Source organism: Quercus lobata, chromosome 4 (genome assembly GCF_001633185.2).
Source record: "Quercus lobata isolate SW786 chromosome 4, ValleyOak3.0 Primary Assembly, whole genome shotgun sequence".
Classification (NCBI taxonomy): domain Eukaryota; kingdom Viridiplantae; phylum Streptophyta; class Magnoliopsida; order Fagales; family Fagaceae; genus Quercus; species Quercus lobata.
The window spans coordinates 65871607-65892024 of NC_044907.1; the positions used below are offsets into that span (position 1 = coordinate 65871607).

At 39.1% G+C, this 20418-nt stretch overlaps 1 protein-coding gene and 1 pseudogene across 12 annotated transcripts; both read left to right on the forward strand.

Moving 5' to 3' along the window:
* The first annotated feature begins 145 nt into the window (after positions 1-145).
* LOC115985624 lies at positions 146-13494 on the forward strand (annotated as a pseudogene).
* Positions 2458-7834, forward strand: LOC115986773. 12 transcript variants are annotated; one of them, XM_031110050.1, is made up of 4 exons: positions 2458-2951; positions 3040-3071; positions 3452-4490; positions 4745-7834. In XM_031110050.1, exon 4 carries the CDS (start codon positions 5832-5834, stop codon positions 7737-7739), a length of 1908 nt encoding a protein of 635 aa, XP_030965910.1. In that variant the 5' UTR covers positions 2458-2951; positions 3040-3071; positions 3452-4490; positions 4745-5831; the 3' UTR covers positions 7740-7834. The 12 variants fall into 12 exon arrangements, with proteins under 12 accessions (XP_030965910.1, XP_030965918.1, XP_030965916.1 ...); XM_031110058.1 differs by having other exon boundaries at positions 4432-4490; XM_031110056.1 differs by having other exon boundaries at positions 2458-2843.
* Positions 13495-20418: the final 6924 nt, after the last annotated feature.

Genomic DNA, 20418 nt, shown 5'->3' on the forward strand with positions numbered 1-20418 from the left:
CACAAAAACTCCATGTCCCATTAAAGAAATACCCAATCAATGCAAACCCATAAGTCAAGAACAAAGACTTACACTTTGAAGAAACTAGAACAACAAAAAAGAGGAAAAAAAGTATGGTGGTGGCAGTGGGTCTTAGTGGAGGTCAATGACGGTCGCGGTGGCTATGGTGGTGGCAGTGGGTGGAAGGCAAAATGTGTGGTGGTGTTGGAGAAAATGGCTTACAAAGGAACAATAGGAACAAAAAAGAAAAGAAGGGGTTAATGAATAGTTGACTGAAGAAAGGAAAAAGTGGGACATGGAGTGGCTAACTAAAAAAAGAAGAAAAAAAAAGGGGGAAAGAAGTGTGGGAACCTGGAAAAAAGTGGCGGAATGCCAAAAGTTTATAACATATAGCGACGTTGCTATATAGTATTTCTTTTTTAATAACGTACTGAGCACATTTTCCTTAATAACTATTGTGACGTTTTCAGAAAACGTCGCTATAAACCATAAATGCGCTGCTAAAACTATATTTTTTGCAACGTTTTAAGAAACGCCACTATTGTTTTGAGTTACAACGACGTTTTTAGAAAAATGTCGCTAAAATTTCACTCTTTAGCGGCATTTTTATAAAATGTTACAGTATACCACTTATAGTGGCGAATTTAAAAACGTCACTAAAAAAAACGCCGCCTAAACCTAGATTTCTTGTAGTGCTAGTAAATGGTTGGTTGATTAATCAAACTGACATAAATTTGTCTTTATTTCTTGATAAAGAATATCTTTTGTTGTATCGATGTGAATAGAATATCCCTCAGATGCTGTTACTTTCTTGTTCATTCCTTGAAAATTAGCCAAGACTCATATGTTGGTCTATTCATTATCATTTCCCTTCATAGATTAGTTACAAAAGGAGCAAAGGTACACGCAAACTTCATCACCAGCAACCAAGAAAATAAAATAGACTACAAAAATGGCTTTAAAATTGATGCCCGTGACTTTGCCCGCACGCAGTGGAACTACATCACAACCATTATCATTGCTGGAATGGGGTTTTTCACTGATGCATACAACCTTTTTTGCATTTCAACAGTCTCAAAACTCTTGGGCTGCCTTTACTACTATGACACTAGCATAGGAAAGCCTGGAAACCTCCCCCAAAACTTTAACAACGCTGTAATTGGTGTTGCCCTACTTGGTACTCTCATAGGCCACCTAATCTTTGGTTGGATTGCTGACAAACTTGGCCGTAAAAGAGCTTACAGCGTCACTCTAATTGTCACGGTCATTTGTGCCATATGCTCCGGCTCGTCCTTTGGTGCAAGCAAAGAAACTATCATCGGAACACTTTGTTTCTTCGGGTTCGGGTAGGGCTTGGTATCGATGGAGACTATCCCGTCTCCGCCACAATCATGTTTGACTACTCCAACAAAAGAACTTGCGGAGCATTCATTGCCGCGGTGTATGCAATGCAAGGTGTAGGAATTGTATTCGCAGGGCTAGTTCTTATGATACTTTCAGGAATCTTTCTTCACTTCTTCCCCGCTGCTTCATTCAAAGATGATCTTGTATTTTCCACACAACTAGAGGCAGATTATCTTTGGACGATTGTGCTTATGCTTGGAGCTCATCTAGCACTCTTAACATACTATTTTAGAATGAAAATTCCCGCAAAAAATACGTACACAACCATAATCGAAAGGAATGCCAAACAAGCCGCTGAGGACATGAGTTGGGCTCTTGACCTTGAACTCAAAAGTTGAATTACATGACAAATTATTGACACTCAAAGCTGCAAACAACTACCCATTATTCTCTCACGAGTTTGTTCATCGACATGGGCGTCATTTGATAGTCATAATGACCACATGGTTCTTATTGGACATGTCATTTTATAGCCAAAAATCTGAACTAGAAGGATATTTTCCCCACAATGAATTTAATTGAAAAGCCCGAATTTGTGAATGCAATCAAGGAAGTCTTTTAGACCTCGAGTGCTATGTTTTGTATGGCAATGCTTGGTACCTTCCATGGTTACTGGCTCACCGTGTTCTTCATTGAAAAGCAAGGCCGGTTTATGATTCAACTTCTTGGGTTCCTCTTTATATTAGTATACATGTTTGTGATGGCATTCCACCTTAACTACCTCAAGGAACATGAAGAGCTGTTCGCATTGTTATACGGGCTAACGTTTTTCTTTACAAACTTTGGACCTAATAGCACAACCTTTGTGCTATCAACCGACACTACAACAAACTTGAGTTTTTTCAACATTTTTTTATCTACGGTTACTAAAAAATGTTAATTAAACCCCTAAGTTTCTACGGTTGTACTCAACTGTTGATCAAAATAAGGAAATTAACCTACTTATTTACACATTGGCACAACCGTTGAAATAGGTGTAAAAAAAAATTAAATAAAAGTTTTATCTACGGGCTTGATGAATGTAGAAGATAAACTACATCTTTTATCTATAGTTATCAATGTTGAAAATTAGAAACACAGAACTTATATAAAGCTATAGAACAAATCAAAGTTTTATAGATAGCTCTCACAGTTTCTCATTTTCTCTCTAGTAGCTCAAATCTCTCTCACACAACCTAGAAATTTCAAAGCCAATTTCATAGCTCTCAATCATGGAAATTTCGAAGCTCTAGGCCATGGCAATTGCATAGCTATTGGTCTCTCAACGCGGTGGCTCTGTCTCATCGTCACTCACAAAATCGAAGTCGAAGTCTTCCGTCAACTCCTCTACTCTTCGCCTACCTCATCTAATCTCCCCCAATTTTCTAGGGTTTCAAGCTCAATCGACACGAAGATCATTTTGCCTGATTCGTCTCGATTCTTCAATGGAGGCAAATTCAGTGCGTTTTCATGTTTTGTTTATAAATTTTAGTGTTTGGTTCCTGGGAAAATTTTAGGGTGAATATTTAAATTCTCCCTCACTTCCTCTCTCTCCCCAAACCCCCAAGGTTCCCTCTCTCTCTCTCCCTCTTCCTGTGTATATGCCTATATATAGGTTTTTGTATCTTTCTTAGATGGCTTTGTGTTTTGTTTCAGAGTCTACTACAAAGGATGGTCAAGCTAATAAAGTAAGTTTCTTCTAGATTTTGTTCTTTGTTCCATAACTAAACCTAAGTTTCAATTATTCTTATTATTATTAATTGGAATTCTATAGTGTTCACTTATTTTCTGCCGAATTAGTGATCATAGTAGTTTTTTGTTGTTGTTAATTTATAGTGATTGGTTGATATTGGGGTGTGCTTTACTGCTTGTTTTTGTTCCCATCAAATGTGCTTTAATAATGAATTTTGTTAATTTTTATGAAATAATTCTTGAGATTGAATATGTAGAAGGATATTCTTACCGTTTAATTATCAGCATACGTACAATATATGGTACTGAGCATTGAGAATGAAACTAACTTGTATATATATTTTTTTTTAATACTGACTTGCATTTTTTTTATTAGATACTCTGTTTTTTGTTGGCTGAATCACGAATTCATGTTTCCAATGGCAATGATGGTTGTAGAATGTAAACTTGTATCTTGAGTTGGATGATGGTTCAAACCGTGAGAGATTTATGATAAGTTTTTGTTTAGAAAACACGGGTGTGATACAGTGTTCAGAATGGGATGAAAATACTGACCTCCAAAGAGTCAAAAACTGAGGACACCCAATACTATATCCTGAGCTGGCCAGATAAGCAAGCATGTCAAATTACGAATTTCCCTCATTCGTACCCACAGCTGGAAACATTGCAGAAAGAGATGATCAGGTATCAGAGAAAAGATGGGGTTCAAATGACTGCAACACTATACCTGCCACCAGGCTATGATCCGTCAAAAGATGGACCTCTTCCATGTCTGGTTTGGTCTTACCCTAGTGAATTTAAAAGCAAAGATGCGGCTGGACAAGTTCGTGGTTCTCTTAATGAATTTCCTGGAATAGGTGCTACATCAGCCCTTCTTTGGTTGGCTAGAAGGCTTGAATTACCTCTTCCCATTGTTTGTTTATACTCTCTTTTAAAATCTTTGGCATGTCATCATTATTCCCCTTCCTTTGCATCTATCTTCTGGTTTGCTGTGAACATAACGGACCAATTTTCAATTGCTTTGATACTTGCAAGTTTGCTATTCTAAGTGGACCAACGATTCCTATTATTGGTAAGGGTGATGAGGAGGCAAATGACAGGTAGCTTGATACAATTTTTTTAAAGAATGTACTGATAGTTTCAAGGATATGGGAATTTTTATTTATAAAAAAATAAAAAAAAAGGGATATGGGACTTTCATCCTAGTCATATGATAAAGTAAAATGCCTATAAGCACATATTAGATATTTTCATATGATTGATGACATAAGGAAGTTCATCTCATTCTCTCTCCCTTGAAAGCTAAATCCTTTTTAGGTACTTTATTAATCCTTGGAAGCTTCATTGCTTATGCAGGAATCTGAAAACCCATCATGAATAGCAAGTTATTGATGACTGACTATCTATTTTGATTGGTAAGTTACACACGCACACACACCTAGAGGATCTCAAACCCAGTATTCAGGACCTCATCCTCCATCCCTTTATTATGAGAGGAGAAAGTGCCAATTGAGCTATAGCTAATTGGTTCTTTGGGACAATAGGATCTAATAAGTGGCACTTATTTTACAGTTTTGGGCTTTCATATATGCATTACCAGTTGGTGTAATAAGCTTTGTACTACGTTTTAATATATATATATATATATATTAATCTTACTGCACTTTAGGAGAAGTATGAAAAGGAATTGAAGGATGCAGCAGCTAGGGAACTCATGCAAGCAGGGGAGGTGGCAATGTTGGATAAGGTTGTAGAGATTTACAACCTCTATTTTAGTTTTGTTTGTTTTTGTTTTATATTTTATTTTTTTCTTTTATGATATCTTGCTGTAGTTTCTGTATGGTTTTAGGGGCTTTAGTGGAAGGAATATGAATAGGATTGGGGATGGAGCAAATTTGGCGTAGGAAACACTTTCTCCTTTCCCATTTAAATATAAGGGAACTTCTTTGCAAACCTGCCACAACCACTAAATAATGTTGGTGGCCAGGGGTAGAGAAACTTTGCAAAAATTCAACTTACACCTTATATTTAGCTAAACTTTTCAAAAATATATATGGTTCCCCCACCCCCCCCCCACCCCCCCATTATTGAAATTCTAGTTCCACCCCTGTTGGTGGCTGTTGTGAAAATTAATGAAGTTAGGCTAGGTGGAGCCCTTTGTGGCATAAAGATTTTATACCTGTAACATCATTAAACCATTAGGCACTTAAAAATTTAAGATATGTTACTTACCATTTTTTTTTTTAAATTTTGAAAAACTTTTGACTTACTACATTATTCACTAAAACTGTTGCATATAGGAATGTACCCATTTCTTGGGATCCATAAGGGCTTCCGTGTTTTAATAATCATGTGAAAATGTCTAGCCTACTTATACGAAGACTAATGAGTATTTTTTTTCTCTGACTTAGTGTTGGATTTGTAGTGTATTTCACAATGTAAAGAAAAGAAAATATGATATAGATGGAGAAAGAGATTCTCTTTATTAGAAGGATAAGGACAAACTGAAAAGTAAGAAAGAAGGTTATTTGTGTTTGTCATTTGTGTTTGGTAGGCCTTGTCACTGGGAATTCCTTGTCTTAGTAGACCCCACACCCTTTGAACAATTTAGTGAGAGCTTCTTGTGAAATTTTTCATATGCAGGATATTTCTTTCTTTCACAATCCAAGCCTTCACCTTCACATGGGGAAAGGGGAAATTCTGCTTTTTTTCGCATTGACACAAAGGCCTTCTTCTTGGCTTTTGATGGAGGACGTATGGATTCTTACTCCATTACAGAAAGACGGGGAAGGTACCATGGTTCTATCCGGGTAGGTAGATCAGGATTGGACTGGATCATTGCATGCTTGGCTGAGTTACGCAGTTGGGATTTTAGCAAGCAACATTATTTCAAACGGTTTCATGAGAATTATAAAATTTTGGAGTGCTCTAGTAGGTTGAACAAGGGTGGCTGTTTTGTGGAAATCTCTGAGTATCACAATGGGGCTCGACGTGGCTGCTTGCGTGTTCCAGAAGGTTTTCAGAAGGGTGGCTGGGCTTTTCTTGAAATGAAGTTATGTGAATTTTTCCTTGGTAAACTTGTTTCTAGGCCGGGGAAGGAGGTGGTTGCCGGCGGTGGTAGGGGTGCAAAACCTACCGGTAATCCAAGAAACCAAGTTTGGAAGGACTTTAATGATCACGTGAAATTAGGAAGTGATTTAGATTTGGAGAAGCAGTTTCCTAAACTAGCTGGTACGTTAAACCAGAAGGAGGGATTTGGGGGATTTGATTTTATCCCAAAAACAAATATCTCAACTCACCTTGTTTCTGGAAGGCCAACACGTGTGTCTACTTTGAAGTGGACTAGAGCCCATTTTTCTCTACACATATCAATGGATCTTGATGGAAGGGGTCAACGTGAGGTGAAGTGGGCCAATTTTGTTCAGCCCAAGTCTGGTTTAAATGATAAAACATCTACTGAACTTGGGCCTATTAAGCAAGCAGATGGTGGCTCTTTTAAACAGGCCCAAGAGGCCCATTTTGGTGACTTAACCCAGCAGAAACCACAAGGATTGTCACGACACTGTGAGAGTGGAGAGGTATCGGGCTTACCAGTCAGCATCGAGAAGTCAAACTTAGGTTCCGGCGAGATGGGAGAGGAGTTTTCAACCTCCGATGGAGGTTCCGACACGGTGGTGCAGTTGGGTTTTGTTCAGAGGGGTGTTTCCGGCGAGATGGGAGGGGCTTCATTAATTCCCGGCGAACCCGATAGGGCAGTGCAGAAGCTGGTTGCTCCAACGGGCTGTTCAGGTAGTGGCGCCGAGGTGGGAGAGGAGTTTTCAACCTCCGATGGAGGTTCCGACACGGTGGTGCAGTTGGGTTTTGTTCAAAGGGGTGTTTCCGGCGAGATGGGAGGGGCTTCATTAATTCCCGGCGAACCTAATAGGGAAGTGCAGAAGGTGGTTGCTCCAACGGGATGTTCAGGTAGTGGTGCCGAGGTGGGGGCTACTTCTGGTGTATCAGTTGCCGGCGATCCAGTGACGGGGGGACCGATAAGTGGGGCTGTGGAGGTTTCGCCTTTTTTGAGCTCCGGTGATCACCCCAGATTAACTGAGGCTGTGTCGGAGTGTTTGACGAAACCAGAAAAGAGGACTGAGGTGTCTTGCCATCAGCCTTTACTAGAACATAACAGGTTTTCTCCTATTTCTGAGATAGTTTCGGGTTCTTTTGATGAAGAGACGCTGGTGTTGAATTGGGTCAATCCTACGGAGTCGGATAGGGATGAGGAGGAGCTACAGTTGATGGAATATGTACCGTTGGCTCAATGGGATCCTAATGGGGGTTTAGCGTTAATGACTGAGGAAGTTGTCCCAGTTGATATCTCTATGGAGGATGATTTGGAACCTTCGGCTTGGGTAAGTAAGAAGGTCAAGGGCTTCGGTAAGTGGGTGGGCTTCCCTATAGATTCCTGTGAGAGGCAGTGTGTTGAATTTTTTCAACGACTTGAGAAAGTATGGGAGAAACAAGCTGAGGCAGGCAGTCTTCGTCGTACTGCTTCTTCCTCTACAAAAGGTATGAGGGAATTACGGAATTTAATCTCAACAGTTAATTATGATGGTCTAGCTGGTAAACGAAACAGGGAGATTGTGAAATTCAGTGGGTTGGGCTCTGTTGGTTGTCCATGAATCTGAGACTTCTATCTTGGAATGTGAGAGGATTTAACAATCCTCATAAGAGGGATACTGTGAAGAACTTACTAAAAGAATGGAAGTGTGAGGTTGTGTGTTTTCAGGAAACCAAACTGGACTGTACTAATTCTGCTGCTGTGAAAAGTCTTTGGGGCAGCTCTTTTGTGGACTGGGTGGCTTTAGATGCCATTCACACAGCGGGAGGTATTCTTGTGGTATGGGACACAAGGGTGTATGAAAAAATTGATTGTGTGGTGGGTAGCTTTTCTGTTTCGGTCTTGTTGAAAGGGGTGGCAGATGGTTTTGTTTGGATTTGCACGGGAGTTTATGGCCCAAATGATGCCGGTTTGAGGGATGCTTTTTGGGCAGAACTTGATAGTGTGAGAGTGAGGTGGAGTTCAGCGTGGTGTGTTTTAGGTGATTTCAATATTATTAGATACCCGGCAGAGCGTCTTGGGTGTAATTCGTTTAGTCCAGCCATGTTCAATTTTTCGGACTTTATTGAGAGGAATTTTTTGGTTGATCTTCCTTTGGTTGGGGGTGAGTATACGTGGTTTAGAGATTCAGCGAACCCTGCTATGTCTCGCATAGATAGAGTTTTGGTTTCAGCTGATTGGGAGGAACACTTCTTGGATGTAATTCAAAGGCCTCTTCCTCGGGTGGTTTCCGATCATTGTCCTATTCTGGTGGAGGCAGGAGGCTTGGTGAGGGGGAAAAGTCCCTTTAAATTTGAGAATATGTGGCTAAAAGTGGAGGGTTTTGTGGATCGAGTTAGGGGCTGGTGGAACAGTTATCATTTTGTGGGATCCCCTAGTTACGTTCTCGCCTGTAAATTCAAGGCTCTTAAAAAAGACTTGAAGCATTGGAATAAAAATATTTTTGGGGATGTGCATTTTAGAAAAAAATGTTTGTTGTTTGAGCTGTTGAATCTGGATTTGAGAGAAGGAATGCAAGTGCTGACTATGGCAGATAAAGCAAGAAAAAGTGAGATTAAGGCGGAGATCGAATCTTTAGCTTCTTTGGAGGAGATTTCTTGGAGGCAAAAATCAAGGGCTTTGTTCTTAAAGGAGGGGGACAATAACACTAGGTTTTTCCACAGGCTTGCTAATTCACATAGACGAGCCAATACCATGAGGGGTGTGGAGGTTGATGGCATTATGTATGAAGATGACTCAGATATTCAGGATCAGGTGGTGGGGTTTTATAAGAGTCTTTATCAGGAACCTGAGGATTGGAGACCCACTGTTGATGGGTTAGATTTTGCTAGCTTGAATGAGTTTGATAGGCTTTCTCTTGAAAGGGAGTTTGATAGGGAGGAGATCATTGCTGCTCTTCAGGAGGCCGAGGGTGATAAGGCTCCTGGTCCTGATGGCTTTACCATAGCTTTCTTCCAAAAGTGTTGGGGTGTGATAGAAGAGGATGTTATGGCTTTTTTTGCAGACTTTCATAGCCAATGCAACTTTGAAAAATCTTTGAATGCTACTTTTCTTTGTTTGATACCTAAGAAGTTTAAAGCTGTCAATATTAAAGATTTTCGGCCCATTAGCCTTGTGGGAAGTTTGTACAAACTTCTGTCTAAAGTTTTGGCGTCTAGGCTTCGAAGAGTTTTGGACAAACTTATTTCCAACTCCCAGAATGCATTTGTAGGGGGAAGACAGATTCTGGATTCTGTTCTTATAGCAAATGAATGTTTGGATAGTAGATTGAAGAGTGGTGTTCCGGGTGTGATCATTAAGTTGGATATAGAGAAGGCTTATGATCATGTAAATTGGAATGCTTTGTTTTACATAATGGAGAGGATGGGTTTTGGGGAGAAATGGGGGAGGTGGATGAAGGCTTGTATCACTTCAGTTCGTTTCTCAGTGCTTATTAATGGGTCCCCGGCTGGCTTTTTTGGTAGCTCTCGTGGTCTTCGTCAAGGAGATCCTTTATCTCCTCTTTTGTTCTTGTTGGTGATGGAAGTGTTGAGCAGGTTATTGAGGAGGACAGAAGAGGGTGACTTTCTTAGGGGGTTTCAGGCAAGCCCCAATGCAAGAGGAGGTTTGCATATCTCTCATCTATTGTTTGCTGATGATACTATTATTTTCTGTGACGCGTCAAGGGAACAATTATTATATATAAGGATGGTGTTGATCTTTTTTGAAGCTATTACAGGCTTAAAAGTAAATGTTGGCAAGAGTGAAGTTGTGCCAGTTGGTGAGGTTGGAAATTTGGGTGCTTTGGCTCGCATTCTATGTTGTAAGGTTGGGCATCTGCCTATGTCTTATTTGGGAATGCCTCTTGGGGCTCATTTTAAGGATGCTTCGATCTGGAATCCTATTTTAGAGAGGGTGGAGAAAAAGCTTGCTGGTTGGAAGAGGTTGTATTTGTCAAAAGGAGGTAGGCTTACTTTATTGAAGAGTACTTTGTCGAGTCTCCCAACTTATTATCTATCGCTGTTTACAATTCCGCAACACATAGCAAATAGATTGGAGAGGATTCAGAGGAATTCCCTGTGGGGGAGTTCTGATGATGTTTTCAGATATCCGCTTGTTGCTTGGGATAAGGTTGTTTGGCCGGTGGAGATAGGGGGTTTGGGGATTCGGAAGATTGGGCTTTTCAATCAAGCTCTACTTGGGAAATGGCTTTGGCGATTTGGGAAGGAAGTTACTCATTTATGGCGTCAGGTAATAGCCACCAAATATGGAGAGGATAATGGAGGTTGGTGCACTAGACTTGTGAGAGGGACTCATGGTTGTGGGTTATGGAAGAATATCAGGAAAGGTGCAGGCAATTTTTTTAGTCATGTGGTGTATGAAGCAGGAGAGGGCAATCGTATTCGGTTTTGGCACGACCCTTGGAGCGGTCCTACTCCTTTGAAGGAATTATACCCGGAATTGTTTGCAGGTGCTGTGGTTAAGGAAGCTCTGATTTCTGACATGTTAATCTTTGCACCAGACGGGGGAGGTAGGAGTTGGAACTTCTGTTTCCGTCGTAATTTTAATGAAGGGGAGTTGAGGAGGTTTTATTCTTTCTATGGGCATGTTTCTGCCAAGATTCCTAGTGGGGAGGGGGAGGACATTTTGATCTGGCAATTGAATCGTAATGGTGTTTTTGATGTGCGATCCTTTTATATTACTTTATTGAAAGCCCCTTCTGTTTCTTTTCCTTGGCAGAGCATTTGGTGTGTAAAGGTACCTAAAAGGGTCTCTTTCTTTTTATGGACTGCTGCTAGGGGTGGGATTCTTACTATTGATAATCTGGTTAAGAAGACCTTGCCCCTTGTCAACTGGTGTTGTTTATGTAGGTGTGATGAGGAGACTGTGGATCACCTTTTGATCCATTGTAAGTTTGCATCTGCTTTGTGGAGTGAGGTCCTTAGTATGTTTGGGGTTCAGTGGGTGATGCCGGACACTATTGTTTCTCTTCTTTTTGCTTGGAGGAATTGGTTGGGAACTTACTCTTCAAAGGTTTGGAATTTGGTACCAGCTTGCCTTATGTGGTTAGTATGGAAGGAACGCAATACCCGAACTTTTGAGGACGTTGAGAGTTCTATAGATAAGTTGAAGACCTTGCTTGTTAGGACTTTGTTTGAGTGGTCTCGTATTTGGGGGCTTACGCATTGTAGTGCCTTGTTTGATTTCCGGAACTCTATTAGTCTTTCCTTATGATTTGACTGTATTTGTTTCAAGGGCAGTGTGTTTACAATCGTAAACACATTGTTCTTTTTCATCAATAAAACTCTTATTATCTATCAAAAAAAAAGTTTAAATGTAAAAGGGACTGAGATGTCTATGATATCCCATAAGAATTTTTACAAAATTTGTCAACATGTAAAATCCATATTATGGATGAATGATTTTACTTAATATAAATTAAATAGTCATTTCCTATTTGACTTTTAATTTTAAAAATTTAAGGCATTTTAATTTTGTCAACTGTTTTGTCAATTAGGTGTTTATTTTGTCTAATAATAACTTGAATTTTTTTCTTATGTTGACATGTATTGTGTTAAACAGGACTAGTTTGAGCAATATCATGAGCGGGTGATTGAGGCTGAGCATGTGATACTGAGTACTATAAATTTTGAACTTAATGTGCAACATCCATATGCTCCTCTTAGCTAACCTATTTTGTTAAGATCTCTAAGCTATAGGTTAAAGTGAAAAAGTGCTTAACTGCCTTGAAATAGTAGTAGTCAATGGTCAAGTAGGTAAGGTTGTATATTAAGGGATGGGGAGTGGATGGTGGGGATCCATGTGAGGAGTCATGGACAGCCATGAAATGTCTCTAACATCAGTGAGTTACTTCTCCCCCCAAGTGCCTATTTACTGAATTGCTTTTGCTTTTTTGTTATTCAATCAGAATATCTTAATTCTTTTCTTGTAGAAATCTAAACCACAATTAGTTATCTGGACCAATTGACAATGTCTTTACTGGCTTACAGAATCTTAGAGAGATGTATGTGTTCTTCACCTGATCCTTATATTTCCTTTTCCCTGGCGTTAGAAGTGAAAAGAAAATAATGCTAAGTACAATATTCCATGAATACAAAGTGGATGTTGTTGATGCTAGTAGAACCTTGAGAAGGTATGAAGTTGGTGATGATCTTGATGAAGGTATGTAGCAAATTATGCAACAAACAAGAACTCTCCAAATACCTTTTAGTGTACAAGGATTGGCTATTGTAAATACTTTTAAGTGTACTATTCAAAACAGGTTTTGCGTAGCAAGTAGTGATTCATGTTTCAAATTTAAAAATGTAAAGGGCAATAGACAAAGTAGTTGAGTTATGTTGATTTGTACAATTTGTTTCATTGTGTTAAAAGAGCAGTTGATTGGCTGTTGTAATTCCATTTGGAATTGAACAATTGCGTTTACGTTTATGTTTTGAATCAGGTTATTAAATTTTGATCAATATGAAAAAGCACATTCAAAATTTTTTTTATTAAGAAAATACTTATTTCAACGTTTACAAACCATTGAAATTTATCTCAAGGTACCTTTTACCAACGGTTGAGTGCATGTGGGAAAAAGTAACAAGCATACTTTTATAATAATACTTTAACGTTTATTAACCGTTGATTAAAGTGTAATATTTTTTTCAACGGTTGCATAGGCGGTAGAAAAATGTTCTTGACATAGTTATTAATGGCGGTTTTCGACGGTCATTTCAACCATCGAAAATGTTATTTTCGACAGTTTTTAGTACTTTTTTCAATGGTTTCAACCGTTGAAAATAACCAAATTTCTTGTAGTGTGAGTTGTTCCGACCCGGATGAGGTCCTCGCGTCATGCTCTAAGCGTGGCTGCTGGTAAGGCTGGGGCAATAGTTAGAGCCTTTTGGGTGCAAAACTATACTTCGAATGGTGATCCAGGAAGGATTAAGAAGGCAATGGCGATTTTGGCAGTTACCAACATGTTAGGGGTTTTCTTCACATTCTTTGTGACCGAGACCATGGGAATGTCTTTGGAGGAAATATTTGGTGAGGATGAACGTGGCAATGACACAACACAGGAGTCCGCTACACACTCGGTTTCACGGGTTGCAGCAGGAGCTAATTACGGGGAGTCTGTGTGAAAGCATATCAAGTACAAGTGGGAAATCAAATAAGTAAACAAAAGAAATATTGTCATTTGCTCTTATAGCTACTTAATTTGTTTTTTCAATTATACGTGTCTAGATATGTCTACAAATAAGATCTGCTAAATGTTGTAACTTGTGACTTGAAAGAAGCTCGGGCAAAGGGTGAAGCTACTTTTTGTTTTTATTTTTGTGTGTTTTATTTTCTATTTTTTCCTTGTGACAGTGAAGCATTTTTCTATATGTTAGAGATATATATTAGACATATTAACCCAATGTAATAGGCCCAAGCCCACTCCTGCTTGTACTAGTAATCTAGGGTTTAGTCGTCTATATATACTCATGTTAGGGTTCATTATAACACAGGTTATTGTACTACACTCTTATACATAATAAAGATGTAGTCCTTAAGAGATTCCTCCGTAGATGTAGGCCAACAAGGCTGAACCACGTAACCCTTGTGTTCTCAGTGTTTCTATTTTATGCTTCTCTTTCTGCATCCACTCTAGCATACATAACATGAAATAACACATCGCGTTGCTAATATTAATAATAATAATTAACTTTAACATTGTATCAGAGCCAAACTTCGTTCTTGGCATCAAACAAAACATCTCTAGCAAGCAAAGAAGAATATCACATGCACACCACCATCAGAAGTCACGCATGCTTCTCTACTGGATCTAGACTCCACGGCATCTCGCAGCCACCGTGGCTTAGTGCTGTGTCCAAGATCCACAAACTCAAGCAAAGCCGTGACTTAACTTTTCAGATTTGTGCAAATCCATGCTTCGCCTGATGAAACCAACACCACGGACGTGCTCCACGACCTCCCGCGACAAAAACCCAGAAACTTGGCCCGCAGCGGCAAGCTCACGCGCCACCATGCGCTGCTAACAGCTTCGGAACATCTCCATGCGCTACCAAAATCTTGAGACCCAGTTAGATCATAGCCACACGCGCTGCCATGTCGGCCTCCTTGCTCGGTGATTTGCAAAACCTGAGAAGTCTTGCCGTCTATCGCGTTCACACATGCCAACATGCGCCGCTTGCGTTTCCGAATCTTTCCCACGCACCGCCACGATTTCCTATTATGTAGCTCATCCATTGGCCACACGTGTCGTCTTATCGGCCATGTCAACCACCGATCTGCCTACGGAAGAAATATGGTTTTATCCTGTTGTTGCACGCGCCTCCACGCGCCACCTGGGTTTCTGGCTTCTCCTCCATGTGCCGGTGAACTGCCATGCGCCGAAAACTGCTGTTGATGTCATTTGACGTCATCACTCCACGTCAATAGCCATGCAAGCACCTCCACATCAGCCCTAGTCCACGTCAGCGACACATCATAGGATGATGTCAGCGGCTCTGCTGCTGATCCGTGACCTGACCCGGAAACCCGGAACCGACCCGGACTAGTATCCGTTGACTTTCACCATGGACTAGTTGACTTTGACTTTTTGAGTTGACCTTTAACCAAAAGTCAAAATTTCCGATAAGGCCTATCTTGTACAGTTTTTCACGTAGATTCCGATTTTGGACTCCGTTTCTTCATTTGAAACTCCGAAATTGGTCAATTGGCATATTCTTCATTGTGGTTTCTTCAAAGGCATTCTTCAAGGCATCTCTAAGTGATCTTTTCATACTTATCCAACCTCAAGCCTTTATCGAGCTTCCACATTGAGTTTGAGGGAGAGTGTTAGAGATATATATTAGACATATTAGCCCAATGTAATAGGCCCAAGCTCACTCCTGCTTGTACTAGTAACCTAGGGTTTAGTTGCCTATATATACTCATGTTAGGGTTCATTATAACACAGGTTATTGTACTACACTCTTATACATAATAAAGATGTAGCCCTTAAGGGATTCTTCCGTGGATGTAGGCCGACAAGACTGAACCACGTAACCCTTGTGTTCTCAGTGTTCCTATTCTATGCTTCTCTTTCTACATCCACTCTAGCATATATAACATGAAATAACACATCGCATTGCTAATATTAATAATAATAATTAACTTTAACACTATATATATACATGGGAAATTCTTAAGTGGTACGAAACTACATGGTTAGCTAAACTTTAACACTATATTTATATTTTGTTTTTGGAGAAGAGAGATATAAAAGTTGAGTAAAATTACATATTTAGCCATGTTTTTAACAGAGGTGGATTACGGAAATCTAATTAAGCTAACCTTAGGTGAGTAAAGTGTCAAATTTCAAACTACAGGTAGATAACTTAAATTTCGGCCAAACCATAGATGAGTTCAATTTTCACAACATGCTACGAGCACTTGGGTTAGGGAGATAAGGGCTTGGGGGAGGGAGAGGGCTTGGCGTTAAAGATGGGATCAATTTTTACGATATGCTGGGTGGGGAGATTGGGGGTGAGAGATGAAGGTTTGTGGAGAAATAATAAATGGAGGATGATAGCAAAGAGGAGTGACAAACTGATAACGTTTTTGGCAAGAACGTGGTGCCAAAATTTGAGTCAGCGGGTGTTTTCCTTCTCCATGTGTGCTTTCTTGGTCTGCGGCAGTGAGTGGGAAAATTGAAGGGAGGTTTTGTTGGTTTATATGCGTAGGAAAGTTGAATGAAAGTTTTAGGCTTGGTTTGGTTGGGGTGTAGCGTTAGTTATACAAGAACAAAAAAACGCACAAGGGGATTAGATTGTATCGATCACAAGGAGATAATTAAGTGTAGTGGTTTATATTTATCTCTTAGAGATATTTATATTTTGGTATTCATCTTGAAGAGGAGGAAGAAGGTTTAGAGTTGGGATTAGTACTAAATACCTAAGTTTTCTAAGAAAAAGATAATTAACGATTTTGATATAGAATTATAGAAGTGTATTCTATTTAATATTTGTAAAGCCCATATTTATTGACTTTATTCAGTGAAAATTTTATATTTATTTTCTTTCAATTTAATTGAATATTTCTGGGCTTAATTGTATTTTAGGGTAGAAAGTACTTGATCCATATAAACTTTGTAAAAGTTGCATTCTGAGCTAACTCATGACCTCAGGTGATGAGGTTGCGAATTGCACTGGCAGTCTGCTTTGTATCTTGATCTGTTTTATGTCCACATCAAATAAGCCAACACACACTCTATGCATGTTGAACATGGTTAGGGTTTGACTATAACCTCCTATTTTCACATTATTCTACTCATCCCACCTTGTATAGAAAGAGAGCCTTTGCCTTTGAGCCTAAATACTCTTATCCTTTCTTCTCCATCACTCTCAACATTTGTCATCCCTATGAGATTTATTTATTTATTTTTTATCTCCTTCATCTCATATACATACAGTTGACCCTTGTGAAATATGAGGTAAGCGATGGAAACTTAGGAAGCCATTTCAAATTCAATTCTATTGGTGCTATTCCATTGGCGGTTCAATGGAGGTGTCTTTGACAAGGTAGGTGGAGAAAAGACTTGGAGTAGTTAGTTATTAGTTGGAGCTTGGAGTGCTCAAGTACACTAGGTGTGTGGGCTTGGATGCGTGTCTCATGATGTTATTGTACTACAACTTTTTACATTATCTAGGGTACCTTCTTTGTGCATGATATCCTTGTAGCTCATGAATAGTGAAGCCAAAAAATTGGTACTTTTTCAAAGTAGATATTTATCTTCATCCTGGAAGAAATGGCATTGCAAGATCTTATCTGCATTGTGAGATATCGCACACACAAGTTTGACAAAAACCAACTTGGAAGCTGAATCCATGTGAACCAGCCAAGTTCAACAGCCCATAACTTTCAGCACAGAGCTCTAAATGATGCAATACTAGAACCATTGAAAATTTCACTACGACACCTTTCTGGATACAACAAGAACAAAGAAACAGAGCTCGTTAAGGCCTCTAACCAAGTGCAGGAATTTGGTACCATGAAGTGGGAAAGTATTGTAAAGTGCTAGAAAATGGGAATAATTGTCGCACTCGTATTAAAGTAGAGCCCAGAAAGCTGAGCCCATTCTAAGGGTGGGCCTAGCACTAGGGGTATCTCTTTTAAATTCCAGGCCTTCCTCACTCTTCCATAAGCATTAAATATCCTCTTCCATTTCCCCAAACACTCTAAAAATGTCCTGAATTTTCTAGAGCCTTCACCTTCGTACAAAGTCAAAATTCTTCCAAGGATAATTTCTAAGCCCTTTTTTTTTCCACCTCTTTTCCCTTTGTTTTCATGCTCCATTGTTTGAATAAAAATGTTGTGTGCTTGTATGTCTATGGTGTGAATATACTTTGTGGTTCATTTCTAAGTATGTTTAGAGTAGGGTTGGATTTTACATATTATGAACAGTGTTTTAATTTATAGGCATTTATATGGATAAATTGTTGAATATGTGAATATTGGCTTGCTTACCCATTCTTTGTTGGCTTAGACTTTGCTTGACTAAAAAATGGGTATGGTCTATATATATATATATATATATATATATATATATATATATAATCATTGCTGAAATGTTACTTTGCTTAGTGAATCCAATTTCCGCATGCTTGTTTGGATAGGAGTAAATATCTACACGTGAACATGTTGGATTTTGAGATTTGTGACATGGTGGTAAATCACCTTGCATAGTATATTCATCTGGTGCTTTTCACTATGGCAAGGTGCCCAATAGTGAGGTGAAAAGTAATAAATAAAGAGAAACAAAATGCTATTAATTAGGAAGAAATGAACATCTGACAGTTTTTTATTTTTTATTTTATTTTTATTTTAAAACATTATAAATCTAAAGTATAAAAAATAAGTAACTTTTGCAAAGTTATATGATGCGTAATTTGTATGACAAGAGAAGGGATTAATGTGTGTTGAAATGAATGAGATTCAATTGTTGAATATGTAAGAATTGGACATCTATTAATTGGATTTTTGTTTTCTTAAAGCTAGTTGAATGTGTAACTTAATTAGTTAAAAAGCATGAGTGTTCATTACTACGTTGTGGTTATATTCAATAATGGATCCTGATGCCGTATCAAAAGCCATCTTTAAAGTTTAAAGTAGCTGGAGCATATAGAGAGGATGGCCTGACCCATGTGCCAGGTGCATGCGTTAATGTTTGTTGTTGGTAATTTATTCTAGTTTGCTAAAGAATTACGTGCCTGAACCCTAACATTTTATAGATTATATCTCTTCTAGTATCTAATTAACAAACACTTCCCAAATTTCATATGGATTTACTAATTAAATGATCACATTTTATCCAGTCGAGAGACAAAAAGTACTTGGTGTATATGAAAATGAATTGAGATTTGGTTCCTGAACAACTTGATTATAAATTAAATATATTGGAATCTAATTTGAGAGAGAGAGAGAGAGAGAGAGAGAGAGAGAGAGAGATTAATCAACGTTTCATTGAAATCAATGAAATCCAGCTCTGAACAACCGGATTATCATATAAACATTAAAATTTGCGTTCAATACACCAGCTAAACAACATATGATTCCCATAATTTCAGAAATACATATTATGGGCTTATTGTTTAACTTAAAATCTAAAAGATAACGGACACTGATTTATTCCATTACATATAGCCGCCAAATATCTGTCACCACGTCCACCAGCTATAGCCTATCGGTGTTCAAAAAACTATCACATAGTTAACAAAAGAACGTCTTGTTGTCCATCTCCGCCTCCATGCTGACCATGTGGATGATGTCCTCCGCCATGACCATGTGGGTTATGTCTTCTGCCACCACGATGAGCATGCGGGTGATGTACTCCGCCGTGACCGGGATGAGCATATGGGTGATGTCCTCCGCCATGACCATGCGGGTGATGTCCTCTGCCACCACGATGAGCATGTGGGTGATGTCCTCCGCCACGAGCATGATGAGCACGTGGTTGATGTCCTCCGCCACCATGACAATGCCCTCCTCCTCCTCCTCCTCCTCCTCCAGGAGGACCATGACCATGACCGCCGTGATGCCCACCGCCACCATGACAATGGCCTCCTCTTCCGCCATGACCAAGTCCATGTCCATGTCCTCCATGATGTCCCACAGCGTGGGGTGGAGTATGATGATGATTTCCGTGGTGAGACATTTTGTAATGTATTGCTCAAATCAAAGCTCAGGAAGTGAGTTTATAGTGAGGAAGTTTGTAAGGGGTGTATGTGTATTTATAACTTTATAAATCGTGATGTGAACTGAAGACAAAGCCTAAAAGTCAACCTTGCTAAGCTATTACTTGGAGTGGAAGTTTAAACCGCGTACCCCCCACAACCACACGATTTTAATTCGGTCATACTTGGAGTGGAAGTTTTATAGTGTTTTATTTTATCACAATGCGGACTGTCCGTGTGAACTTGTGAAATAGAAGTAGATACTTTTCTTCCTAGTTAAGTTAAATGTGTGGTCGGCTATACCGAGTTTATAGATAATTTTTCGTGCAAACATTTAAAATTTATTAAATGATCAGCTGCATGGTTGGGACTGAAGACAAAGCCTAAAAGTCAACCTTGCTATTACTTGGAGTGGAAGTTTAGCTGATTTAACCGAGTACCTCCACAACCACATGATTTTAATATTATCACAATGCGAACTGTCCGTGTGAAGTTGTGAAATAGAGGTAGACACTTTTCTTCTAGTTAAGTTAAATGTGTGGTCGGCTATACCGAGTTTATAGATAATTTGTCGTACAAACATTTAAAATTTTTTAAATGAACAGCTGCATGGTTGGGGTTCCCCTCTCCCATTCATACGTATAATCCAAGTGCATGATTGGGGAGTTGTTTTATTTTTTTGATAAGAATGAATGAGAGCAAAAATTCATTCAACAACTAGCTAGTACTAGCAACATGCGCAAGTCTTTTACGTAATCCTTATCCTTAATTTAACAACACCTCAACGTCATAAGGAAGTTCTAGATACAAAATGAAATCTTTTTGTGGATTCCATGTTTAGTAGGACAAAATGGGCTTTTGCCCTTTTCCACAAAACTAATTAGCCTTTTGCCCTTTTTCCCAAACTAAATAGGGAAATGCCCCTCTTTTAAAACTCGACTTTCTCAAAATCGAGTTAAAAAAAAAAAAAATTCTAAAGCCCTATGGTGACGTTTTTAAGGACCTATAGTGACGTTTGAAGAACCTATAGCGACGTTT

Excerpts from the sequence above, each read along its gene's own strand:
- LOC115986773 (XM_031110052.1), top strand. The coding sequence starts at position 5,832 with ATGGATTCTTACTCCATTACAGAAAGACGGGGAAGGTACCATGGTTCT.